At 42.6% G+C, this 25,101-nt stretch overlaps 1 protein-coding gene across 1 annotated transcript in view; it reads left to right on the forward strand.

The window, feature by feature from the left end:
• Positions 1–25,101, forward strand: part of LOC142503479 (vitellogenin-1-like) — a 75,167-nt gene that overhangs the window by 47,456 nt on the left and 2,610 nt on the right. Inside the window, exons 21-32 of the mRNA XM_075615727.1 lie at positions 1,057–1,276; positions 1,793–1,986; positions 6,718–8,385; positions 8,486–8,542; positions 9,970–10,056; positions 12,791–12,997; positions 14,343–14,485; positions 14,581–14,719; positions 17,340–17,472; positions 19,142–19,331; positions 21,286–21,383; positions 25,006–25,100. Coding sequence (XP_075471842.1) covers positions 1,057–1,276; positions 1,793–1,986; positions 6,718–8,385; positions 8,486–8,542; positions 9,970–10,056; positions 12,791–12,997; positions 14,343–14,485; positions 14,581–14,719; positions 17,340–17,472; positions 19,142–19,331; positions 21,286–21,383; positions 25,006–25,100 — 3,231 coding nt within the window. The remainder of the gene's footprint in view (positions 1–1,056; positions 1,277–1,792; positions 1,987–6,717; positions 8,386–8,485; positions 8,543–9,969; positions 10,057–12,790; positions 12,998–14,342; positions 14,486–14,580; positions 14,720–17,339; positions 17,473–19,141; positions 19,332–21,285; positions 21,384–25,005; position 25,101) is intronic.

Consider the following 25,101-nt stretch of genomic DNA (forward strand, 5'->3'; position numbering starts at 1 on the left):
TTTATGGGATACGCACCCTCCTTTCTACTTTTTTGATACCTACAGTAGTGCTCTTCCAGTTTTTCTCCTTCTCTACTAGCCTACACCCTGGACGGAATCACACCTGGGTACCCCTCACCTTTGGATGGAAGCACACCTGGGAACCCCTCACCTTTGGACGGGAGCACACCTGGGGACCCCTCACCCTTGGATCGCATGGACTGTGCAGCGCTCAGAGTGAGTCAATCGCTTGCTACATGTTTTCCTGTTCAGGACTTTATTTAGACAATTGGTACGTTATAGGGTGTTATTATGCTCAATCTTCCTGGTGTTATTGTTAACAACAGCGTCACTTATTAGTGAGCTTACTATCCAGGACTGCAACCCAGTACCTGTCTTCTATCAAGTTTATGTTTAGGGGTCACCCCTACAAGTATCTGGTTATTCATTCATTCATCCTACTGTTGGGGTCTTTAGCATTATGCAGTCACATGGTCTGTGCTGAAGCAGGGGCTGATTGAGCCATCTGTGCTGAAGCAGGGACTGATTAAGCCACCTGTGCTGAAGCAGGGATATCCTGAAAACTTGACATGTTGCTGGCCCTTGAGGACTGGAGTTGGCCACTCATGATCTATATCAATAAATATATCCAACAAATATTTGAGAATATAGCTAGTGCCACTAAATGTGAGGATTCGGGAGAACATTTTATGTTTTAGATATTGGAAACACAGCTAGAAAGCAGGAGCTGGCGATTTAGTATCAGCTGGGACAGCATGCGGTGCGAACAAAGATTATTTCAAAATCTGATCATTTTTTTTCAGTAAATCTCTATGAATAAAAACATCAGTTTTCCATGGAGAGAATAATACCAGGAACAGTATATGTTCTACAGTGGGAAATGAAGTTAGCATAAAATACATACTTTAATAATACAAAAAAACATACAGCTTCAATGTCTGTTTTGAGATGTATTCCATTTAGAAGCGTTTTATTTTTATTTTTTTTAAATCCCTATTCATATTGACTGTTTCATCCAATGAAGATTTTTTATTTTTTTATTTCATCACTTATTAGGGAAAGTTTTCAGCTGAAGTTGTTTCCAAAGAAAACCTATATTCCACCGAACAGCCAACTCGACACCCCTCTCCCTCTGCCCACTCCTCGTGTGCTGCAGCAACGGACTTTGGCTTCCAGTTGTGCTTGGAAAAGAAGCTCACAAGTGCCGCCTTCGTCAGAAACTCACCTCTTTACCACATGATTGGGGACCATTCTCTTCAAGTGATATTTAAACCAGGTAATTTATTTAAGAGACAATAGAAAAACAGCAGATGCTCAAAATAATCTCTATTGCAATAAATTGTAGTGAATACCTTCCTAGTATAGAAGGTATTTAGGTCCATATTTACTAAGCAAGGCTATGCCTTAAATGTATTTTTGTAATGTTTTTGCAATACAACAGAAGCTTATAGCAAGCAATTATTTTATTTTATGTAAAATGTATGAGTTAGGAGTTGTTCTAAACAAAAGGCTTCTATGCAAAAATGAATCAAAAATGTACATAATGATTACCCTTTCCTTTATGGGGGTCTAGCAGTGTATTGCACTGCATGAAAGCAATGTGTTACAAGTCTAAATAAGGGACAAAAGGGTCTAAAGGGACAAGAGGTCACTTAAAACTGAAACACTTAATTTACAAGAGATTTGCTTTTAGAAACTCAGCAGGCTCCTACCCAGTTAAGAATGTGTTGCTAAAGCATATTACATTTCAGGTCCTTGAATAATTAAACTAGTAAATGCTATTTTTTTTTAGTCCGCAAGGATGCTTCAGTTGAGAAAATACAAATAGAATTTCAAGCAGGGCCTCAGGCTGCTACAAAAATGGTACGTTCAGTTAATGTTCAGAAAGCTGATAGACAGGAACAGGACACGGAAACCACAATGGACACAGTGGCTCTTTCAAAGCTGAAGAAAATTCTTGGTGGCCAAGACGAAACAGTGTCAAAGGTACAACATGTCTTACTATACATAAGCCACTTCATATTAACCTTCTTCTATATTTTAACATCTTGGCTTGCATCATTCTGATTGCAATGGGAATTCATAGCATGTTACAGGAAGACACTTCCCGTGGCAAAACAATTAGGATTTTTCAGCTATATGGTAAAGAATAATCTTCAAAACAGAAAGTGAATCCCTGCGCTTCTCCCATAGGGATAGCAATCAATGGGGAATATATATATATATGTATGGTGTAAATACCTATAAGAAAAAAGGAGTCTCCTTTTTTCTTATAGGTATTTACACCATACATATATATATATATTCCCCATTGATTGCTATCCCTATGGGAGAAGCGCAGGGATTCACTTTCTGTTTTGCACATTTGTATGGCCATTTCCTTCACTAGCTGCATGCTCTTTACATGGAGAAGCGCAGTGATTATATTTGTTTTAAAGAATAATCTTCAACAATAAAATGGAACACTATAAACTGTTATAGATATGAAGCAATATTTCGGGGCCCATGCTCTATGCGTTCATAAAAAAAAATCCCCGGGCCATTTAAATCGCCATTTTTTTTTAGCGTTGTTATCACGGTATTCAGAAAGTCTCGATTACCTGTGATAGCAAAATTGACAAAACGGGCGAGTAGCCGGCGGCGTGATGATCGCCTCTCTAAAAAGGCCGTACCCGGTGATATCTTTCAGCTGCAGAGAGAGCTGCTCAGAGGGAGACGCCTCATAACGGGGCCTGTATCTCGGGAAGCAGGGGGTCCCCGGACCTGAAATCAACGCGGTTCTGCTCCGGATACCCCCTGCTCATCTACACTAGTAATAACATTTATATTAAAACAGCTACTACCCACAATAAACATTAAAAACACACTAATATCCACCTCCTCAACCACCACATGATTGATACAAGAGGCCGCAGGTGTCTGTGGGCCCTCGGGTTCTCCCCATGGGTGTCCGGGGGCCATCAGGTGGTCCCCGTGGGTGTCTGTGGGCCCTCAGGTAGTCCCCGTTACGTCTGTGAGCCCTTGGGTGGTCCTCGCAGGTGTCTGTGGGCCCTCAGGTGGTCCCTGCGGGTCCCCCCTGGCATGCGGTACAAATCCTGTGTCCCAATTGTTTTTACAATATATTAAAATAAATACACCACCCCCCACCCCCCACCCAACACATACAGTACTGTAATGGGCAAACTAACTATTACCCAGATATGGATAATAGCTCATTTGCCCATTATTAAATAAAACATTAGCCAGTCAGCATAAATAAAGTAAATAAACCTTTCTACTTACCCCTGCCATCATGAAGGGCATCCTCATCAGCATACTGCAGGGCCATGTCCTCCGTTGCCAGAAACAATAAAAGAAAAAAAACTATCTAATGGCCCCTAACCCCTTAATCACCTTAGCAGTTAATAACTGCTATAGTAATTAAGGAGTTAACCAACCCTCCCCCACTACCACCTGGGAGGCCTAACCACCCACCCCGGGACCACTATACCCACCCTCTACTCATTGATTGGCACAGTGGTAAATCATACCTATATAATATGGGCATAATAAGCCAATATAGCAGTCAATGGCCACCCTAATAAAAAAGCACGAAGGCCACAAGTACACAATAATAAAATATATACACAAGCACCTAAACCCCGCAATTCAAGAAATAAAAGCACCAGCCAACCAATTAAGTAAATAAAAGCACTAGCAACCAATTAAATACATAAATAAAAGCAATATACGACCAATCAATTTAATAAATATAAGCAACAAATCAATTAATTAATAAAACCACTAGCCAACACAGTAACCAACAAAATGAATAATTAATTAAAAAGGCTAAACAATCGGAAAATGAAATAAAAACAAGCCATCCAAATTACAAACTATTTAAGCCAAACAATAAACAGAAAACAACAATCAATAGAAAAAAAGCATTTGCCAAAAAATTGGCTATAACTGTATCGATCTGTACCCTAAAGGGGCACAGATTAATACATTAGCAGTCATTGGGCAATAAAAAACATAAAACTAAAAAAATACAATCAAAAATCTGTAAAAATAAATTTACATACATTCAATATTTTCTTACCTTTAGAAGCGTTGACCCTCTGAATGCCAGCGTTTCAGGAAGCTCTCGTACCACAATGTCATCAAAGTCAATCCAACGCCATCCATCTTGAAGATCCGGAACAGGTAACAAAATTCTTCTTTCTTTCTTTTATCTTCTATCACCTTCTTTTATCTTCATCTGTCATTATTTCTTTCTTTTCTTTCATCTTCTGTCTTCTGTCTTCATCTGTCAATCCAACCCCATGGTAAGTCCCAACAGATGTTGTCTTCTTTCTGTTAAATGAGGCGTCCAGGCCTAATATAGGGCCTGTGACGTCACATTTTCAGGTCAGATAGTACAGCTCCAATCTGATTGGATGCTGTATCATGTGCCTGGCTCCTTTTTTTGTTTGTTAAGGATGTGACGTTATCTCCAAGGGAGGTACATGGCTATATCACATGGTATTACAGTCAATGGGATTGAAGACAATCCCATTGGTTGCTGTACCATGTGATAGGTTACATTAGTTCAAAAGGATGTGGCGTCACTTTAAGGGATGATGTCACATTCCTTTTGAACTAATGTAACCTAGCACATGGTACAGCAACCTATGGGATTGTCTTCGATCCCATTGGCTGTAATACCATGTGATATAGCCATGTGGTTTTAATGGTGTGACGTACCTCCCTTGGAGATGATGTCATATTCTTAACAAAAAAGGAGGCGGGCACATGATACAGTGTCAAATCAGATTGGAGCTGTACCATCTGACCTGAAAGTGTGACGTCACAGGCCCTATATAAGGCCTGGACACCTCATTTAACAGGAAGAAGATGATGAGACAACATCCTTTGGGACTTACCATGGGGTTGGATTGATAGGTGGAAATTAGAAGATTAAAGAAAAGAAAGAAACAATGACAGATCAAGATAGAAGAAAGGAGAATTTTGTAACCTGTTCCAGATCTTCTGGTTGGCGTTGGATTGAGTTTGATGATGTCGCGGTGCGAGAGCTTCCTGAAACGCCGGGATTCGGAGGGTCAACGCTTCAAAAAGGTAAGAAAAATATTGAATGTACGTAATTTTATTTTTACAGGTTTTTTTATTGTATTTTTTTAGTTTTATTTTTTTCATTGCCCATTGACTGCTAATGTATTAATCTGTGCCCCTTTAGGCTGCAGTCCCACTAACTACTACAATGCACGCCTCGGCGTGCGCTGTGCGATCAAGCCCTGCCCCCCCAATTCCTCCAGTCGCAGTTCCTACCTTGTCACGCACCGCTGGGGAAAGTTTTTCAGGCAGGCAGGGCAAATTGAGATTGGCATTTGTGACGGAGGCGTGGCCAGCGGGGACCCTTGGAAACCACCTGAGGACCTCTGGACAACCGCGGACACACAAGGGCCCACAGAAACCCATAGGGACCATCTGAGAACCCGCAGGACCACCCGAGGGCCCATAGACACTCTTGGCCTCTTGTATCTATCATGTCGGGGTAGAGGAGGTGGGTATTGGTGTTTATTGAGGTTAGCGGGGTGGGTGAAGGGGTATTTGGCCCTTGGTGGGTAGTGGGGGGGGTTAACCCCTTCATTGCATTAGCTGCTAAGGTAATGAAGTTGACTGTAAATGCATTTTTATTGCATGGGATTCATGCTGGGAGTCTCCAATGCTAATATTAATGGGTATCAGCTCTGGAGACTCCTGGCATCAATCCAATGCAGAAAAAAAGCATTGTCCTGTCTCACCGCTTCTCAGCAGGTGCTCACCACCTTCACGCCAACTTTTCCCGGTGTTAGACTTTTGGGAGAAACTGTAACGCTCACGCTGCCCACAAACAAGAGAAGACCCCGGCACTGAGGTGGGAAGGTATAACACCACACACCCGGAAGGAGGATAGTTTAGCGTTGCCGGATCTGGGTTGGAGAGAGTAGGAGATGCGGTGTACTTGCCGAGTCCTTGGATTGGAGAAGACAGGATAGTAGTGGTCCGTAAGACGTGGTTTGGGATTGTAGAGAGCAGCATAGTCCGAGTCCGTATGCCGTGTGCAAGGGTAGGTGAGATTGCAGTAGTCGAGGGTATGCCAAAGTCCAAAATCCAGAAGGGTCCATAAACAAGCCAAGTCGGTACACAAGAGGTAACTGCAAAGGAGACAGAGCACTGCACAACAGAAGTGAGCTTCACGAGGCTACATAGGATTCTGCTGAGCAAAGCATGGGAGGAATCAGGAAGTATTTAAAGGCAGGGCAGACGAATGGGAACAGGAGGCGGAGTGGACAGGAGCTGGGCAGGAGATGGGCAGGAGCTGTGACCACGGCAGCAGCAGCAGGTAAGGAGGGAACACGCCATAAGGGACGTGTTCCCCGATTCCTTACAGAAACTCGCCATTCTAGAGCTGCGATAGGCCTCGATAAGCTAATCATGGCTACTAGAATTTCATGAGTTTCAGAACCTGCCACTAAGTGGCTTATCAACACTCTGCAATTTATTTTTTTGAAGGCTCTAAATTTTGTCTATTCAGTCTTTTATCACCCACTTATCAACGCTTATAGAATCGTAGTAGGCATTTTGGCTGATAAGTGCTTGATAAGTGGCTTATGAACACTTTTAGCATAGGCCCTTTAGTTTTTTATGTTGGTATTCAGAAAGAGATATATCAAATCTTTACTTTTTTTCTACCAGGAAACTTTGCGTAATAAAACATGCTCATCATCTAGTTCTGAAAGTAGCAGTGAGTCTTCAAGTCAATCTAGAACTGCATGCAAGCCTAGAACTCAGCAGAAGGGTGAAGAACCAAAGCACAAAACTGAAGGCAAAAGGTTGAAGAATAAGCATGAGAAGCACCATCAACAAAAGAAGAAACAGTGCCAACAGAAAACGAAGGAATTGCAAAAGCATCCGCATAAACACCATGCAAGGAGCTCAGAACAAAAACGTGATTCCCAAGAACCAAGCCCTAAATACCATGTAAAGTGCTCAGAACAAAAACGTGATTCCCAAGAACCAAGCCCTAAATACCATGTAAAGTGCTCAGAACAAAAACATGATTCCCAAGAACCAAGCCCTAAATACCATGCAAGTAGCTCAGAACAAAAACGTGATTCCCAAGAACCAAGCCCTAAATACCATGTAAAGTGCTCAGAACAAAAACGTGATTCCCAAGAACCAAGCCCTAAATACCATGTAAAGTGCTCAGAACAAAAACATGATTCCCAAGAACCAAGCCCTAAATACCATGCAAGGAGCTCAGAACAAAAACGTGATTCCCAAGAACCAAGACCTAAATACCCCGCAAGGAGCTCAGAACAAAAACGTGATTCCCAAGAACCAAGGCCTAAATACCATGCAAGGAGCTCAGAACAAAAACGTGATTCCCAAGAACCAAGGCCTAAATACCATGCAAGGAGCTCAGAACAAAAACGTGATTCCCAAGAACCAAGACCTAAATACCCTGCAAGGAGCTCAGAACAAAAACGTGATTCCCAAGAACCAAGACCTAAATACCCCGCAAGGAGCTCAGAACAAAAACGTGATTCCCAAGAACCAAGACCTAAATACCCTGCAAGGAGCTCAGAACAAAAACGTGATTACCAAGAACCAAGACCTAAATACCCAGCAAGGAGCTCAGAACAAAAACGTGATTCCCAAGAACCAAGCCCTAAAAACCATGTAAGATGCTCAGAACAAAAACATGATTCCCAAGAACCAAGCCCTAAATACCATGTAAGGTGCTCAGAACAAAAACGTGATTCCCAAAAACCAAATCATAAACACCGTGCTCACAGCTCAGAACAGAAGCATAATTACCAAGAACCAAGCCCTAAACACCGTACACAGAGCACAGAACACAAACGTCGTTCCCAAGAACCAAGCCCTAAACACCATGCACGCAGCTCAGAACACAAACGTCATTCCCAAGAAGCAAACAGTAGAAGCCATAACCACTCTGGCTATGGTCATGTTAACAGAAACAACACTAAAATCCACCCCAGTGAAACACACAGGGGTCCGAGCAGCAACAAGGGCAAAAATGACAGTTGTGAGTTTCAAAGAAGTAGTAGCAGTGAGAGCAGCGGCAGCAGCAGCAACAACAAGCACAGCAGCGGCAGCAACAAGCACAGCAGCGGCAACAACAAGCACAGCAGCAGTGGCAGCAGCAGCAGCAGTGGCAGCAGCAGCAGCAGCAGCAGTAAATGCCAGAGAAGTAGACATTCCAGCAGTAGAAATTGCGGTGGAAGAGGTCAGGAAAACACCGGTAAATCGGGCAGGAACAGTAATGCCCAGAAAATACCTAAGAAGGTGACATCTATTCCTTACGGTCATGGTAACCCGTTTTCAAGAGAATATTCGGTAACAAATATTTCTTTGCATTTATTTATTGTTTTTTTTTATGTATATATTTTTCAAGGTGGTTCATTTAAAATACTAATTGTTTCATACATTTTGGCAGCCAGAATTTGTTCCTGATATTCGTGAGATCCAGTATAAACCATCACCTGCTCTTCTGGTATGTATAGCATTTTATGCCAATTATTTGAATGATTCCTTCACCGTACTGTACAACAGTGTATGAATTTTCCATACAGTACTCACTGTTTATTTTTTTTTATCTGTGTACTCTATTCATAATAAATTATCCCAAAACCTACATTTATAGGGGTGCTAAGCCCCCCTCTTACCTAGTGACATTAGTAGATTTTAAAGATCCATATCTGATGTGAAGAGGAGAAAGTGAAAATAAATTGCAGATGTTGCCATATGAACACTTACAGCTTTCTGTGGGAATTTTTAAATAAAAAAATCTAATTACGTCTAAACAGTCTAGGTAATAAAAACTCAACATAAGGTTGGTAATTTGCTTTAAATGCCTCACATTGAGCCCACTTTCAGGACACAGATGTACAGTAGCCACAAGCCAGTTTCACTTCAGTAAAAGTGACAGGTGCAGCGTTACCGTCATCGCTGGGGGCGGTCCAATACTTGTGAACGGCCCCACCCACATCGAGGACTCTCTGCCGCCTGGCTGGGATCCCGCAGGATACATATAAAGGAGCAATCCATTCAATAGCCTATATGTGTGGTTTTTAAAAGTAAATCAGTTCTGCAGTATTAGATAATACTAATTATGTTTTATTATTCAACGCAATGCGGTTTTTAATTATTTTTAATACAATGAGCATTCTTTGATTTCTAAAGCAGGTTTTAGGCATTATATCAAGCAGTGCAAGATATTTGCAACACTTTCCTATTTGTTAGAATTTGTTGCCAATATTCCCAGCAGTTTGAGCTGCAAACTGTAACCATAGATAATGTTACCTTAGTAATATAAGAATACATTGTAGCTGCTGAGTTACACTGACTGAAGGAATGATTTGAAACTGAAAGGCAGCCATTTAGTAAACCTTGGGAAGCAGGATCTTTGCTGATCGATCACAGGAGAATTAATCGATTGGCAGTTTAGGTAATTAGATTTCAATAAAGGTAATCAAAGGCGGCATATATTAAAAGAAACAAAAAAAAACATTTTTAAAGTGCTGCTTTGATGACCTCTTTAAGCTGTATTATGGTTTTATGCATAAAATGTTATTTTTTTATATTGGAACTACCTGCTAAAAAATACCCATTTATAGGAAATTGGAGAAATTAAATGATATGCTGTGCTTTAAACATTTATTGAGGTCTCGTGCTTCCATCAAACAGTATAAAGGGGTTTTGTGATATAAAGATAATACAGTTTGATGTCGCTGTTCTTGCCTTTTGATACAATTGCCTAAAATGCAAGGGATATAGTATGTAATATACCAACCGATACAAATAACATCTCTCGCTCACAAAACATCATTGAAAGCCAGAATCTTTGTTTGCTCACTATTTCAACTAATGTAATCTTTCTTCTTTTAATTCTTGCTCTTTATGTAAAATGGTGTCTTACAGGAAACCGGACAGAGACACATTAAACCAGACTCATGGTTTAGATCAAAGAGCAGCAGTAGCAGCAGCAGGAAGCCCTCAAGACATCAGGTCAGCTGATTGCAGTATCTATATATATATAATATATTTATATTTTAGCTTACCTCTCATTACATTTAACCACTCCATGATTTCCTGCACCTAAAATATGGGAAAGCAGAAAAAAAGTATTCTTTCTTTAAAAGAACAATTAAAACAGGACTTACACCCATACTGTACCTTACACTTACATTTCTGTAATGATGCAAGACAAAATATTCTTGTCAAATACTTGAAATACTTTTTCTACAAGAGCATGCATACAGTATATTTATAGAATATAATTACAGTATATTAGTGTATGCCAATAATACACAATGGTTCCCAAATAACAAAGGAGGGAGAGGGGGTAGGAAATCTTTTATTGGACCAACAAGTAGTTGATATGTTACAAGCTTACGAACCCCTCAGGGTCCTTCATCGGGTGTGGCTGAAATACAGAAACACTTTTATATACAGTGTCTGTGAGAGGGATATCTGGTTACAATGGATGTTGAGAGGAAGTGGGAAATAAGATAAGGAGAAACCTATAGCCTAAACCAGGGATTTTCAACCGGGGGTCCGCGGCCGCCGCTACGGGGTTCCGCGGCCGCCATGGGGGAGAGCTGGGACAATTCTCCCATGCTGTCCCAGGCCCGGCGGTGTGGCAGCACCCTTACATAGCAGTGACTCGCCGGGCCGCCCGGTCACTGCTATACTTCATCTCCCCATCTGCTCCGATCGGCACCGGAAGTGGCTGACAGGAGGGAGAGGAAGGATCGGGTGGTCGCTTGTGTGTGTGTGTAAGTGGGAGTGGGAGTGTGTGTGTGTGTGTGTGTGTGTGTGTGTGTGTGTGTGTGTGTGTGTGTGTGTGTGTGTGTGTGTGTGTGTGTGTGTGTGTGTGTGTGTGTGTGTAATTGGGAGTGTGTGTGTGTAAGTGGGAGGGGGAGAGTGTGTGTGTGAGTGTGTGCGCGCGCAAGGGGCAGAGGGAGCGTAAGGGGAGAGTGTGAGGGGGAGAGAGATGGGGTCTTTGGGGGGAGAGTGTGAGGGGGAGAGAGATGGGGTCTTTGGGGGGAGAGAGAAGGGGACGATGGGGTGGGAGAGATGGGGCGATGGGGAGGGGGGAGAGATGGTGGGGGAGGAGAGAGACAGGAGGAGAAGTATAGACCAGAGCAGACAGGGAGAGGAAGTATAGCAGTGACTGGGCGGCCCACCTGGTCACTGCTATGTGGGGGTGCCGCCACACCACCGGGCCTAGGACAGCATGGAAGAGTTGACCCAGCTCTTCCCCCTTCGGCCGCGGAACCCCTAAGGGGTGCTTGCGGAACCCCGGTTGAAAATCACTGATTTAGGCTATAAGTTACTACCTTATCTTATTTCCCACTTCCTCTCAACATCCATTGCAACCAGATATCCCTCTTTTACACTGTATATAAACGTGTTTCTTTATTTCTGCCACACACGATGAAGGACCCTCAGAGGTTCGTAAGCTTGTAACATGTCAACTACTTGTTGGTCCAATAAAAGGTATCATACCTCCTACTCCCTCTCCCTCCTCTGTTATTACATGGAAGAAAGGACCAACACGGCTCCCCACCCTTCTTTGCACAAATATGCCTAATATCACAAACATGCTGCGTTTACATGAAACCATAGTTTGTGCAGATTTCATGGGAGATTGTAGCAGTGAAATAACGATTTATTTCCCACTAATATGTTCCAAAAATTAACACTGAGGGGCATTAAAATATTGCTCATCATGTAGTCGGCTTTCACGGACTAATTTTGAGAGATGGTTTTATCTTGATTTTTCGTTCATGTTGTATGGTATCCAAACAGCTTAAATATTGTAGGTCGGGAGGTTTGTCCTGTATGTGGCATAAGGTCCGAACTGCTGATGCAGCTAACGTTATTACAACCCATGACATCCCCCCCACCCCCCACCCCCCCGGGTAATTAGCACGCCGCCCGCTTCACGCGTGTGGATGATTCTCCCAATGGTGCGTTGTGTATGTCTTGCTACAGAGCGCCTCGGGTTTCAATAACATTAGCTACATCTGTATCTGAATCACTTAGCTACATCTGAGCTGGAAAGGGAAATGTATCATCCATTTCGGATTCCCATTGCCAGTGAATGGGAAGAAAAGTCTGTGTGTAATACTAAATAAGTGAATATGTGTGAGGCTAATTGGGAAAATCTGTTTAAGAGAACATCAGAACCCACTAGAGGCAAATACACCAGGATAACATGTCACTACAATTATTCATATTGAAGTCTTCTTGCAATGTCAGGTAACACAATTGCTTGGAAAGCGTACAGTAGTTCATTGCTTCCTTGGTGTAAGCCATATTAAACTAAAACAGACCAAAATATAGGATTGACTATAAACCGATAAAACATATCAAGTAAATGAACTGATAATCTCAGACAGTGAACAAAGACATTGTACCTATTTTTCTGATATTACTTATTAATAAATCATTTAAATTGTAGGCAGATGTACGTTTGGACACATTTGGATGTCTATTTAAAATATTTGGAATAAAAGAATTTACATTTTTCTCATTGTTCTCCAGTAAAAAGGTAAAACGTTGCACATTCTTTCATAAATCTTCATCTACTTTGTACACTGTCATATTAGTATTTTAACTAAACTGAAATGAGAAAAGCAATCAAAAGGAATGCATATTATTTTATTGCCATAATTGCTATGTTTCAAAGCTATGATTTTGTTTTAATGCACTTTTTAATCTTCTATTTTTTTAGCACAAATTCCTTGGTAAAGGAAGTCCACCCGAGTTCACCATCCTAGTTAGAACACATATGAGTGATAACAAAGATCGAGGGTACCAAACCACAGCCTATCTTGATCCAACCAAAAACCGTGCACAGCTGATCATCGTTTCACTTGTTGAAAAGAGTTCCTGGAAAACGTGTGTTGATGCTGCAGTTTCAGGAAGCCACAAAGCCATGGTAAAATACTGAAAATGTTTCATCTAATTACCTTTCTATTCCCTTTCTTTAATTCATGACTAAAAAGAATATCAGCGCAAAAAATCACGTGAAGATTGAGAATGGTTTGATACAGATTAACCAATACCACTCCTAATAAAACAAGCTCATTGCTTAGAGTGGAAACTTGCCACTATAGAATAGAAACCTGTTATAACAGTCCACACTTGAAAATTCTTGAGGCAACGCCAATAGAGAATGCACCGCTCTCGGCTTGGCAGTGAAAGAACCGCTCCCATCTCTGGTGTAAGGTAAAGGTGAAGGGTCAAATCCGTCTCCACCTCCCTCTCATCGTCTGGTTTCTCACCGCTTACTGCTCTGTTCCAAACGGACACCGGGCAAGGAATGCACCTGCTCCCGGTTTGCAGCTCTCAGTGGTCACAAGACGTCATACAGGGCGGATCTCCAGAAGTCATTACACATTTACACAGAAACCAGAAGATGAGCACACAAAACCATATGTGCTATGCAGCAAGCATAAGCTTATAGGGGACCATGTCATATGGTTTTGAAGCAAAGGGTGGCACTGTATACTCATTTGCATGTCATTTCCCAGAATCCCTTGCTGCAGTGGAAGCACTGTATGCCGGATGATAATGGTAAAAGGCAGGGTTGCAGACCTGTCTAAGACATGCAAATGAGCACACAGTAATATTTCCATTTGCTATATGCTTTGCTGTGGAGGGTTTTTGTCACTTTTTTTACCCATACATACACACATATACATATTGTGTCTCATTCTCTTATTAGTCCAGGGACTATCCCAATGAGGCTTTGAGGGGTGAGTTTATTCCCACTAACTCAGGCCTTCAGGGAAACATTGTTCCTTTTTAGGACTTTATTGCATGAGACTTTTTTACTCACTCATTTATACATTGATATATCTATATCTATATATCTATATCTATATATATATATATATATGCAGCACTCAAGCGCTTATACCACCCATCACTTTTCCTTATTGAATAGCACGGCTTAGTCATAAGGCCAATAGGGGCTTATTCTGTAAACGGAGAGATTGCTGTTTCGCGATCTTGGACAGAAAGCCCCATTGACTTAGATTAGGCTTTCCATTAAAAATTGTTGTTTACAGAATAAGCCCCTTAGTATTTAAATATCAATTGTGTGAGTGAAGCAAGGATGCAGACATTGCAGGTCTCCCCGGGCATTATATCACATCCATCAGTTCCTGCACCATTGTTACACACGGGCACATTTTCAAGAAGAGATCTCTGAATAGCCACAATTATGAATTCCATACATTTTCAATCAAATGAATGTATCATTCTGTTTCATCTTACAGACAATGGTCAGGTGGGGTCAAGACTGCCAGGACTATAGAATTACAGCAAAGGCATCGACAGGCAGGCTTGAAGGGAATTCAGCCGTGCAGGTGGCATGGCAGTGGGCAAAACTGCCAACGTGGATGAAAGGTGCCGCTCAGAGGTACAGGTTTTACCTTTTCATGCTACTGTAGACCAATACTGTTTACAGATGTAAGTATAATTGATTGTGGAAACATACCTCTTCTATGTCCCCAGGGTTATGGAGTTTGTTCCAGGAGTAGCATATATGTTAGGAATTTCAGCAATACATCGTAACAATCCATCTCACCAGCTGGTTCTACGAGTGGCGACTACTTCTGCACAAACAATTGATGCAATTGTTAAAGCGCCAGGGGTATGTTGCCTTTTACATTCAATTCCTAAATGGTATATTGTTGCATAAACAGAGAGCATAAATAAGGACATATTAGCATAAGAAATATCTGATATTTACTATACTGTATATATATATATATATATACAGCTCAACCCCCTTATAACGCTATGCTTGGGGTCCATAGAGTCATATCGCGCTATAAGCGGATTGCGTTTGAAATAATATACAGTATGCATTGTACAATAAAGTATATAAGATACCAATAATCGTGTTGTAAAGTATTCATAAATACGAAAATTGGGAGCCGCGCTTGCATCGCGTTATAAGTGGATTTGCGTTGTAACGGAACGCACTATAACGGAGTTGAGCTGTATATATATATATATATACATATATATATATATATAGTGCAGAATAAATGAGTTCTTCAGTATTAGGTGATACCTTTTTTATTGGACTAACAATTTATGTCATAGGACAAGCTTTCGAGAGTTCTCCTTCACCTAATACTGAAGAACTAATTTATTCTGCACTATTGCATTGCAACTGAACTAACACTGCTATTTTCTACTATATATATATATATATATATATATATATATATATATATATATATATATATATATTATATAAAATAATTTTTTGCCATACAGAATACAATACATATTATAGACGCTAATGCTATTTAAAAGTAAATGAAATAAAAAGAAAGTAAATGAATAGTCTCACTTTCCTGAGATTGGATGTAACAGAAATGCCATAGTTTTTTTGGGGTTTTTTTTCCTGTAACAGAATCACACCCTTAGGGGCACATGCATGAAGTGCTGTTATGGGTTATCGCACCTGCTACGGTGTTAATTCACATTGACTTGAATGGGAACAGGTGCAATAACCCATCCCTGCACTTGATCCATGTGACCCTTACTGCTGCAATGTAAAACATCAGTTCAAGAGTAATTGAAGCAATTGGATGTGTTTGTGCATTCCCTAACGGAGCAGGAACATATTTAGCAATCTATAGAAAATGTATAAGACATTATAGAATACAGTATATGTATTCTATACAGGTCCCTCATCACTATTCTTTATAACCAAGGATATTTTCACCAGTGCATCTGGATCAGTGTTTAGGAACATTGCTTATGTGTAGGGCAAGGGCATTATTTAGCTTTTTCTGATAAGTTGTGCAGATAAATTAAACCCATAAACATTTAACATAAATGATCAATTATGAAGCACATGGAATGGAAGGTGAGGGAGGGTGTGAGAAGGTGTGGGAGGGTGTGGGAAGGAGTAGGAGGGTGTGGGAGGGTGTGGGAAGGAGTAGGATGGTGTAGGAGGGTGTGAGAAGGTGTGGGAGGGTGTGGGAGGGTGGGGGAAGGTTTGGGCTGGTGTGGGAAGGAGTAGGAGGGTGCGGGAGGATGTGGGTGGGTGTGGGAAGGTGTGGGAGGGTGTGGGAGGGTGTGGGAAGGTGTGGGAGGGTGTGGGAATCAAAGATGTTTATAATTTCCTAACTTCATGCTGTGACCCAAATGTCTTTCCTTCAATCATCATTTGTCAATCTTGGAACACCCTTGTAAACCTATTAGTCACCGGTTTCTTTTCCAATTATGGGTGTTTTTTTTTTTTTTTTTTAACAAGCAACACCATTCCCTACAAAGCATGCCAAGGAGAAGAGTTGCTTTTCCCAACAGCCTAGTTTTCAATGATAGAACAGCAATCTGACCATTGGGCATTAGTAAATAACAAACAGTTACATATTACTAGCTATTTCCGTAATAAGCACAAGCTTGGGCTGTGATAGAAGTGACAGCACTACAAGTGAAACGAGTGCCAGGCGTTAGGAAGGGAGAGGGGAGACGATATAATGGTGTACACTGAACCTACCTTAGTTCAAGCATGATTATTTATTAGAGAGCCTGGATCATTCTTAGGCTGCGCTTATAGTGCCGGTGACGCGACGTCGCTGCAAAACAAATGTATTGCCGCCGTAGCGGGCGCTTATAGTAAGCGCGCCGGACCGACGGGAGCAACGTCGTGGCACAAAATTTGGAAGCCGGTCAAATTTGATTTTTCAGAGGCTGTCACCACATGTGACAGCCTCTGAACCAATCAATGGCCAGGTCGCTTGTGACGTCGCTGCAAAGCGAAATGCAACTTTCGCGAGTGGCGAGGGCGACGGATGACGTCATCCGTCGCATCGCCGTCGCGCACACTATAAGCGCGGCCTCACTGAATTGCACCACCCCTAATACACAACCATACACACATTCACACAATGAATACAGACACTGATATTTACATTTCTATACATTTTTATAGCTGCAGTAGACAACATAGAAAATGATTATTAGAGTTAGGTTTATTACCTTAGTTTATTGCAATCCCATTCTTTCCCTGCTGCTGAACACCTGCTGTAAGACCAAGAATGAGTATCTCCAACTAACAGAGAACATGAAATAACATGCAGTAAAAAAAAAACTATAACAGAAACCTCTCACTGGCCACAAAAGCCTTTTTTATGGGAATGGAAGGAAGTAATCTTTAACAAAATAAGCTTCACTGGTGGAACCATAATCAGGAGGTTCCTAAGTCACAGGGATCTAACGGAAGCTCTCCTCCCTTGTTCTTTTCTTAGCTCACACTTTACTGCCAGGCAATTCCAGTTCCATTTGATGTCCCGCCGGGTCCATACTCATTTAGCGGGATTCAGCAAAGCAGTTGGCATAATCTTCCTGCAATAGCTGCAATGATCACCAAGCCTGTAAACGGTAATGTCTCACTGCACTTCTATTTCCCTCATACAGCAGGATTGTTCAGTCTTGTTGCACCGCATCACACAGAGCCACATACTACGCTAGGTGACACACTGTCCTTCTCAATAACTCCAGTTATTATTAGAAGGTATCTTCTTTTCGATACTACTGCTCAGGCAATAATGTAATGCACCAAATTGAATTATTGGCTGATACCACTTTCATAATAAGACCTGAGAACCCAATTGTATGCACTCGTCTGTTATCAAATAACGGTGGGTAGTAAATGAAATATCAGACTAATCAGGGACAACTACCAAATGCAGCCTATTATAAAACACAGATTCCCCCCTAGAAATAAATTGAGGAAACACCTAAATCTGTTTGTCTTTTATTTATTGTCTATTACCATAGTGCACCACATTTATCTATTTATCAGAGCGGGTGGAGCTCTTTTGTTCTACACTGATAAAACATAGATGTTCTACCGACCTCTTCACACAGCCAACCGTTTATTTCATGAAATAATTGATAAATGTACCTTCTTAGATTAGTTTTATAATCTATTCATAGCCATTAATCTGAAATTTATTAAGTTGCAAATCGTTTCAGTTGATTTGTTTGAAAGATTGGTGTCAACGTTTTAAGTAGAGATGGGCGTATTTGAACAAATCTGTTTCCAGGATTTTTGCGCATTTTCCCCCGCGGTGTAAAATACGCAAACGGATTTGGTCAGTTTTAAGCATCAAAAGCCACCATTGGATACAGCCCGTGGACGGATTTGTAGAATCCAATCCACGGATTCAGCTATCCGTTGGCGGATTCGTAAGAATTTTTAGGATTTGTAGAATCCGCTAACGGATTGCTGAATCCGCGGATTCGATTCTACAAATCCGTCCACGGGAGCGGAATCCGCAGAGTGTATTGGTAATGATATTTTTTAAATCCACAACACGTGAATCGCCCTTTTTGAGATTGATCCACTGAAATCCGTGGACCAAAGGGACCGGTTACTCTTGTTTTAAGCTAGAATTGCATGTTATTGTGTAATATGTCCTGAATCATCATATATTTGAAACATTTTCCACTGTGTAGCAGCAATGAGTTTCCATTTTTTTAATTACAATACGATGGTACGGTTTCAAAGACGAAAATATATGGAAGAATGTGCAACAAATGTAACTTATTCTCTCCACAAGTTGAATAGGTGAAGTATTTTCACTGTTAAGTATTATTGTGCTATATAAGAAAAGAGTATTGTTAACATAATGGGCTCCATCCTTCTTCCCTTCAGCAAGCAATCCATGCAAGATGCAATCTGACATCATTTGGTGACATTTTCTCATTTGCATACAAAATGTGCATATTGTTCAGACTTATACAGCCTCAAAGGAAACCTACTGTTTCATGTTTTTGCTTAGTTTCGACATGCACGTCCAGTTTAATGAATATGGTAAGAGGTGTTCTCACAGTTTAATGAATTGGCCCCTAATTTCTGCTAAGGGAGGCAGGATTACATTAATATTCTTTAGTCCACTTTTTTATTATGGCTTACACAAGAATCTATGGTAATAAGAATGATTGCAAAATACAATAAAAAAATATTTTTTACTGTATGTATACTTCTGTTTAAGTGTATAAACTGTGTTTCACTAAATATATAAATGGATATATTTTGTTGCAGCTGAATGTGAAGTGAAGGAAGACAGATTCACAACATTTGACAAAGGGACCTTGAAATGTTCACTTACCTCTGCCAATTGCTATACTGTGCTTGCACAGGACTGTACCAACCAATTAAGATTCCTTATTGCCATGCGGAAAATGGACCAAACATTTCCAAGTTTTGAAGTTAATGCCAAGATGGGCCCCTCGTAAGTACATGTATTAATACAGTAAAGTCTTTTAGGGAAATCATTCTGCTAATTCACTGCAGGTGAGGTTTGTAATGCCGAGCCATGCCTGTTCCCCATACTAGGATAACGCTATATTTTATAGCACATTGTGGGTTGAGCAATCAAATTATATTATATCAAATATGTGATAAAGTGCATAAGCATTAAAAAAAAAATCAAATTTAATGAAAGAAAATAAAAAAATTGTCCAATCAAATAAAAAGCAGATGTAAAGCAGACTCCTGATAGCTATAGTCCTTATCTTTTCTTATATTCTTATAATCGTCCTCCTCAGATGTTGTTACAGACACACACACACACACAAACACACACAAACACACACATACTGTACATTAAGCAGTATAGATAGATCATAAACATAATCTGAAGACATTATAAAAAGAAAGAAAGAAAATTGAAAAAATGTATTGTTAAGGGGAATTAAAATGGCCGAAGTGGAAAATGTATAAGTATATACATATCCAAAAAACTACTCACAGAGTCTGAGCATGTATATACATTTACATGGATGTACCTTGCTGTTTGTTACCGTGGTTACCACATATATTTTCATTTTTTAATATTTAATTTCTCGGAAATGGTTTGCGCAAATTGTCCGAAAATTTTGTACAAGTTGCAAAATAATACATTTAATGTTTGGTATCAAGAATCCGGTAGATAACGGGTTTTTATCACTTAAAAAACAAACAAATAATTCCAAGATGGGGGCTGCACCGATTTGGTTGAAACTTCTGTCAGATCTAAGTTAGGATGAAATAAAGGTTCAGGTCAGGGTGTTTGGCCTGCGGAGAGTGAACACGCATACAGACAAACATCTCATCTAGTTAAAGTCTTCACTTCCCTCTCTCGCTCATCCAATTAAAAAAGAGGCCGTTATTATACCAATCAGATTATTTTAGGTAACATAATATTGTCCGCAAAATAATCATTTAGTGTCCCGTATACATTTCCCGGTATCGACAAAGGAAAGGGTTTAAACCTATATACTGTATGCTAGGGTTGACAACTCTAAGTTATATCAGTACATACACTTCACATTGCTTATTGAGATGTTAGTGTGAGAATTATTAAATGCAGTGAATTATTTATTTTATTTTAGAAATTGCCACCACGTAATATATTATACAGGACAGGGGGGCTCAACTCCAGTCCTCAGGCCCCCTCCAAAAGGTCAGGTTTTTAGGATAGCCCAGCTTTAGCACAGGTGGCTCAATCAGTCCCTGCTACAGGCTCAATCAGAGCCACCTGTGCAGAAGCTGTGATATCCTGAAAACCTGACCTGTTGGGTGGGGAGGGGGCCTGAGGACTGGAGTGGACCCCCCAGCTGCACATTGCTAAAATACGATAGAAACATAGTTCTCTTCACTACAACACTGTGATGTATTTTTTCTCAATAGATAGGTATAGACCACTGCAGGACCAAAGTAGTCTAAAGGCGGTGATATGTTTCAGGCATTTATTATGATAATTGATGGATAATTCTATTTTTTTTCTCTTTAAAAAAATAAACAAACCAATGAACACATTTTAAAAATGCATCATCATTAAATTCACTTATACATATGCGTTAATTCATGGGTTTTATGTGGGGCTGTCTCTTACATGAACAGCTATAGCAGGCGGTATTGCTCTGTCTGGTGAGTGCAACAGGGCACACACAAGGTGCTAGCAGGGAACATTGTAATAGTATTAGCTGCGGGGAAAAAAGGGATGGGGTTAGGGCAGTATTCCACATGTTGGCCCGCACCAGCGGGTGTAATGAGGTCTGCTACATCTGTATGTACAGTATAATGACAAACTGATGAACATCATACTCAAAATGTCTCCACGATAGCCATTATGATTCTATCAAATTGCATTGTCTCCATTTGTTTGTCATACTTCAATTTTTCTGTCTTTTTTTTTTTATCAGAGACATCAGGATATTTTCAGATGCTACTGATCCGTTCCACGTGCTACTAAATGGAATGTTCTTACTTCTACACAATAACACATATATAAATGAGGAAGGTATAGTAATGCCAAAGGTTCTCCCGTACAAAAGAATGGTTCATTAACTCTTTTTTGCTTTTCTATTAGTGACTGAACTATGACCATATGGTCAAAAATAAATCTTACTGAGCCCTGAATGTGAGTAAAAATCATCGACCTCTCATTAAACCTCTTGTTAGAATTGGTTACCTGTAGCCGAACTAGCCGCATCTTCCTGGCTCTGCATCAAATTGGTTTATTTGCCATGACTGGCAGGAATTGGTCCATTGTGGTCTGACGTTAGTTGGCTTGGTGGCTGAAGTATGCTGTGATCCCACCTCTTCACGGTCAGAGGAACATTTCTTTCAGGTGGCACCTCTCACTGCAAAGACAATTTGTTGCAATTTCTCTATAAATTCTTCACCGAATGGTGGAGTTTGGTTTAAGCCACATTAAAATGTAGTAGAAGGGAAAAAAAGCTGTGTGTGCTGTGCACGCGCATAGTAAGTGAAACTTCTTTGAGTTTTGTCACAGAAATTGTATTTGTGTTTGTGATGTTTTAATTAAAATCAAGATACAATTTAATTGACAAAACGTAAATAAATTTGACTTAGAACGCGCGTGCTCGGCACACATCCCCTGTATTAGCTATTTGCACTAAGCGTGAATTCCTTGTGTGTGTGTGTGCGTGTGACTGCGTGTGTGTGTGTGTGACTCTGTGTGCGTGCGTGTGTGACAGTGTGTGTGTGTGACGTATGCGCACCCCCCTGCACATCGCCCCCCCTGCACATCGCCCCCCTGCACATCACCCCCCCTGCACATCACCCCCCCTGCACATCGCCCCCCTGCACATCGCCCCCCCTGCACATCACCCCTCCTGCACATCACCCCTCTGCACATCACCCCCCCTGCACATCAACCCCCTGCACATCACCCCCCCTGCACATCACCCCCCCTGCACATCAACCCCCTGCACATCACCCCCCCTGCACATCACCCCCCCTGCACATCACCCCCCTGCACATCACCCCCCTGCACATAACCCCCCTGCACATCACCCCCCTTGCACATCACCCCCCCCTGCACATCACCCCCCCTGCACATTACCCCCCCTGCACATCACCCTCCTGCACATCACCCCCCTGCACATCACCCCCCCTGCACATCAACCCCCTGCACATCACCCCCCCTGCACATCACCCCCCTGCACATAACCCCCCTGCACATCACCCCCCTTGCACATCACCCCCCCCCTGCACATCACCCCCCCTGCACATTACCCCCCCTGCACATCACCCTCCTGCACATCACCCCCCCTGCACATCACCCCCCCTGCACATCACCCCCCCTGCACATCACCCCCCCCTGCACATCACCCTCCTGCACATCACCCCCCTGCACATCACCCCCCCTGCACATCCCCCCCCTGCACATCACCCTCCTGCACATCACCCCCCTGCACATCACCCCCCCTGCACATCACCCCCCCTGCACATCACCCCCCTGCACATCACCCCCCCTGCACATCACCCCCCCTACACATCACCCCCCCCTGCACCTCACCCCCCTGCACATATCACCCCCCTGCACATCACCCCCCTGCACATCACCCCCCCCCCTGCACATCATCCCTCCTGCACATCACCTTCCCCCCCCTGCACATCACCCCTCCTACACATCACCCCTCCTGCACCTCAACCCCCCTGCACCTCACCCCCCCTGCACCTCACCCCTCCTGCACCTCACCCCTCCTGCTCATCACCCCTCCTGCACATCACCCCCCCTGCACATCACCCCCCCTGCACATCACCCCTCCTGCACATCACCCCCCTGCACCTTACATCACCGCCCCTGCACATCACCCCCTTGCACATCAACCCCCCCTGCACATCACCCCTCCTGCACATCATCCCCCCTGCACCTCACACCCCCTGCACATCACCCCCCCTTCCCATCACCCCCACTGCACATCACCCCCCTGCACATCACCCCCCCTGCACATCACCCCTCTGCGCATCACACCCCCCTGCACCTCACCCTCCCTGCACCTCACCCCTCCTGCACATCACCCCCCCTTCACATCACCCCCCCTGCACATCACCCTCCTGCACATCACCCCCCTGCACATCACCCCCTGCACATCACCCCCCCTTCACATCACCCCCCCTGCACATCACCCTCCTGCACATCACCCCCCTGCACATCACCCCCTGCACATCACCCCCCCTGCACATCACCCCCCTGCACATCAACCCCCTGCACCTCACCCCCCCTGCACATCACCCCCCTGCACATCACACCCCTGCACCTCACCCCTTGCACCTCACATCACCCCCTCCTGCACATCACCTCCCCTGCACATCACCTCCCCTGCACATCACCCCCCTGCACATCACCCCCCCTGCACATCACCCCCCCTGCACTTATCCCCCTGCACCTCACATCTCCCCCTGCACCTCCTCACATCACATCACATCACCCCTGCACCTCCCCTACACCTCCCCTCACCCCCTGCACTTCAGATCACGGCGGCAGAGCAGACAGGACTGCCTGAGCGTGCAGTCTTTAGAGCGGGCTGGGGGGGAGGAGGGGGAGAGAGGGCTCTGCTCGCGGCTGGTGGCAGAGAGGGAGAGCGGACTCGGGAGGGAGAAGGAGGAGGGGGAAAGCCATCCTCCTCATTCACCCAGCAGCGGCAGCACAGGGAGGTCTCTGAGCCGTGGCATCTGTGAGCGTTGCCATGACTACCGCGCATGAGCGGCATGTCAGTGGGCAGCAGGCGGGGAACGGCGGCAGTTAGGAGCGGCGGCGGACGTGTGGGGGGAATGGCGGCCGTTAGGAATGGCGGCGGAGCGGCACCTGTTAGGAGCAGCGCCGGCGTCTATCTATAGGGGGGGGGAGCCATGACGTCACTTCCGTTTCACATTTCGTCTCCATCTCTCCAGTTTTGCCCATCAGAACTAGGTGCCACTAAAGAAGTTTCACTTCAAAAAGACCATTTTGTTTTTCCAGTTCATTAAAGTCTTCGTCCCATTTTCAGATATGAAAAATACTAAACCAGATGAACCAAAGTTGTACATTTGGGTACATTAACCCTTTGGGTGCCCCCTGGTATTGGGGCACTGTAATATTAAGTGGCACCCTGCTGACCGTATGATGTTTCCCCAATGTCCTATTGATAAACTGAGATCACGAACAGAAAGGAGGAGGAACACTTTCTCCTCTTACATCGTCACGGGGCAGATTGGGTCATGTAATCACTATACTAGTGGTAACACAAGAGATACTGTATGCAAGTATGTTCCAGTTCCTTTCAGGAATGTTCCTTTGAAAGTTTGTTTGAATGTTGCAAAAATGCATATATCCCATTTATTTATGAAAATAGCTCCAAAAATTACCTTTTGTTCTACAAAAAGTTGACTAAACATGAGCAAACCTCGCAGTAAAAGTTAGACTCTGGAAAAGCTGCATTTACATTGGGAGCTTTTTTCAAGTTTGGTATTTTCACAGCGTATTTGCAAGAAATTAATATCTAAAATTTGCTGCAAACATGAAGATCTGATCATTTTTCACAAACCCCCTGTTAAGTTATCAAAATATCAAAATAGATGCCCCTAAGAAGTATTTTACATTTACTGTTTTTTTTTTTATTTTATTTATACAGAATGCATCAAAATTATGAAAACTTCAACAATGGTAAAATTAATGGCACCAAAGCACGGTGTGGAAGAAATGACATTCAATGGAGCCTCAGTCAAGG

The sequence above is a fragment of the Ascaphus truei genome, chromosome 10 (genome assembly GCF_040206685.1).
Source record: "Ascaphus truei isolate aAscTru1 chromosome 10, aAscTru1.hap1, whole genome shotgun sequence".
Taxonomy (NCBI): Eukaryota; Metazoa; Chordata; class Amphibia; order Anura; family Ascaphidae; genus Ascaphus; species Ascaphus truei.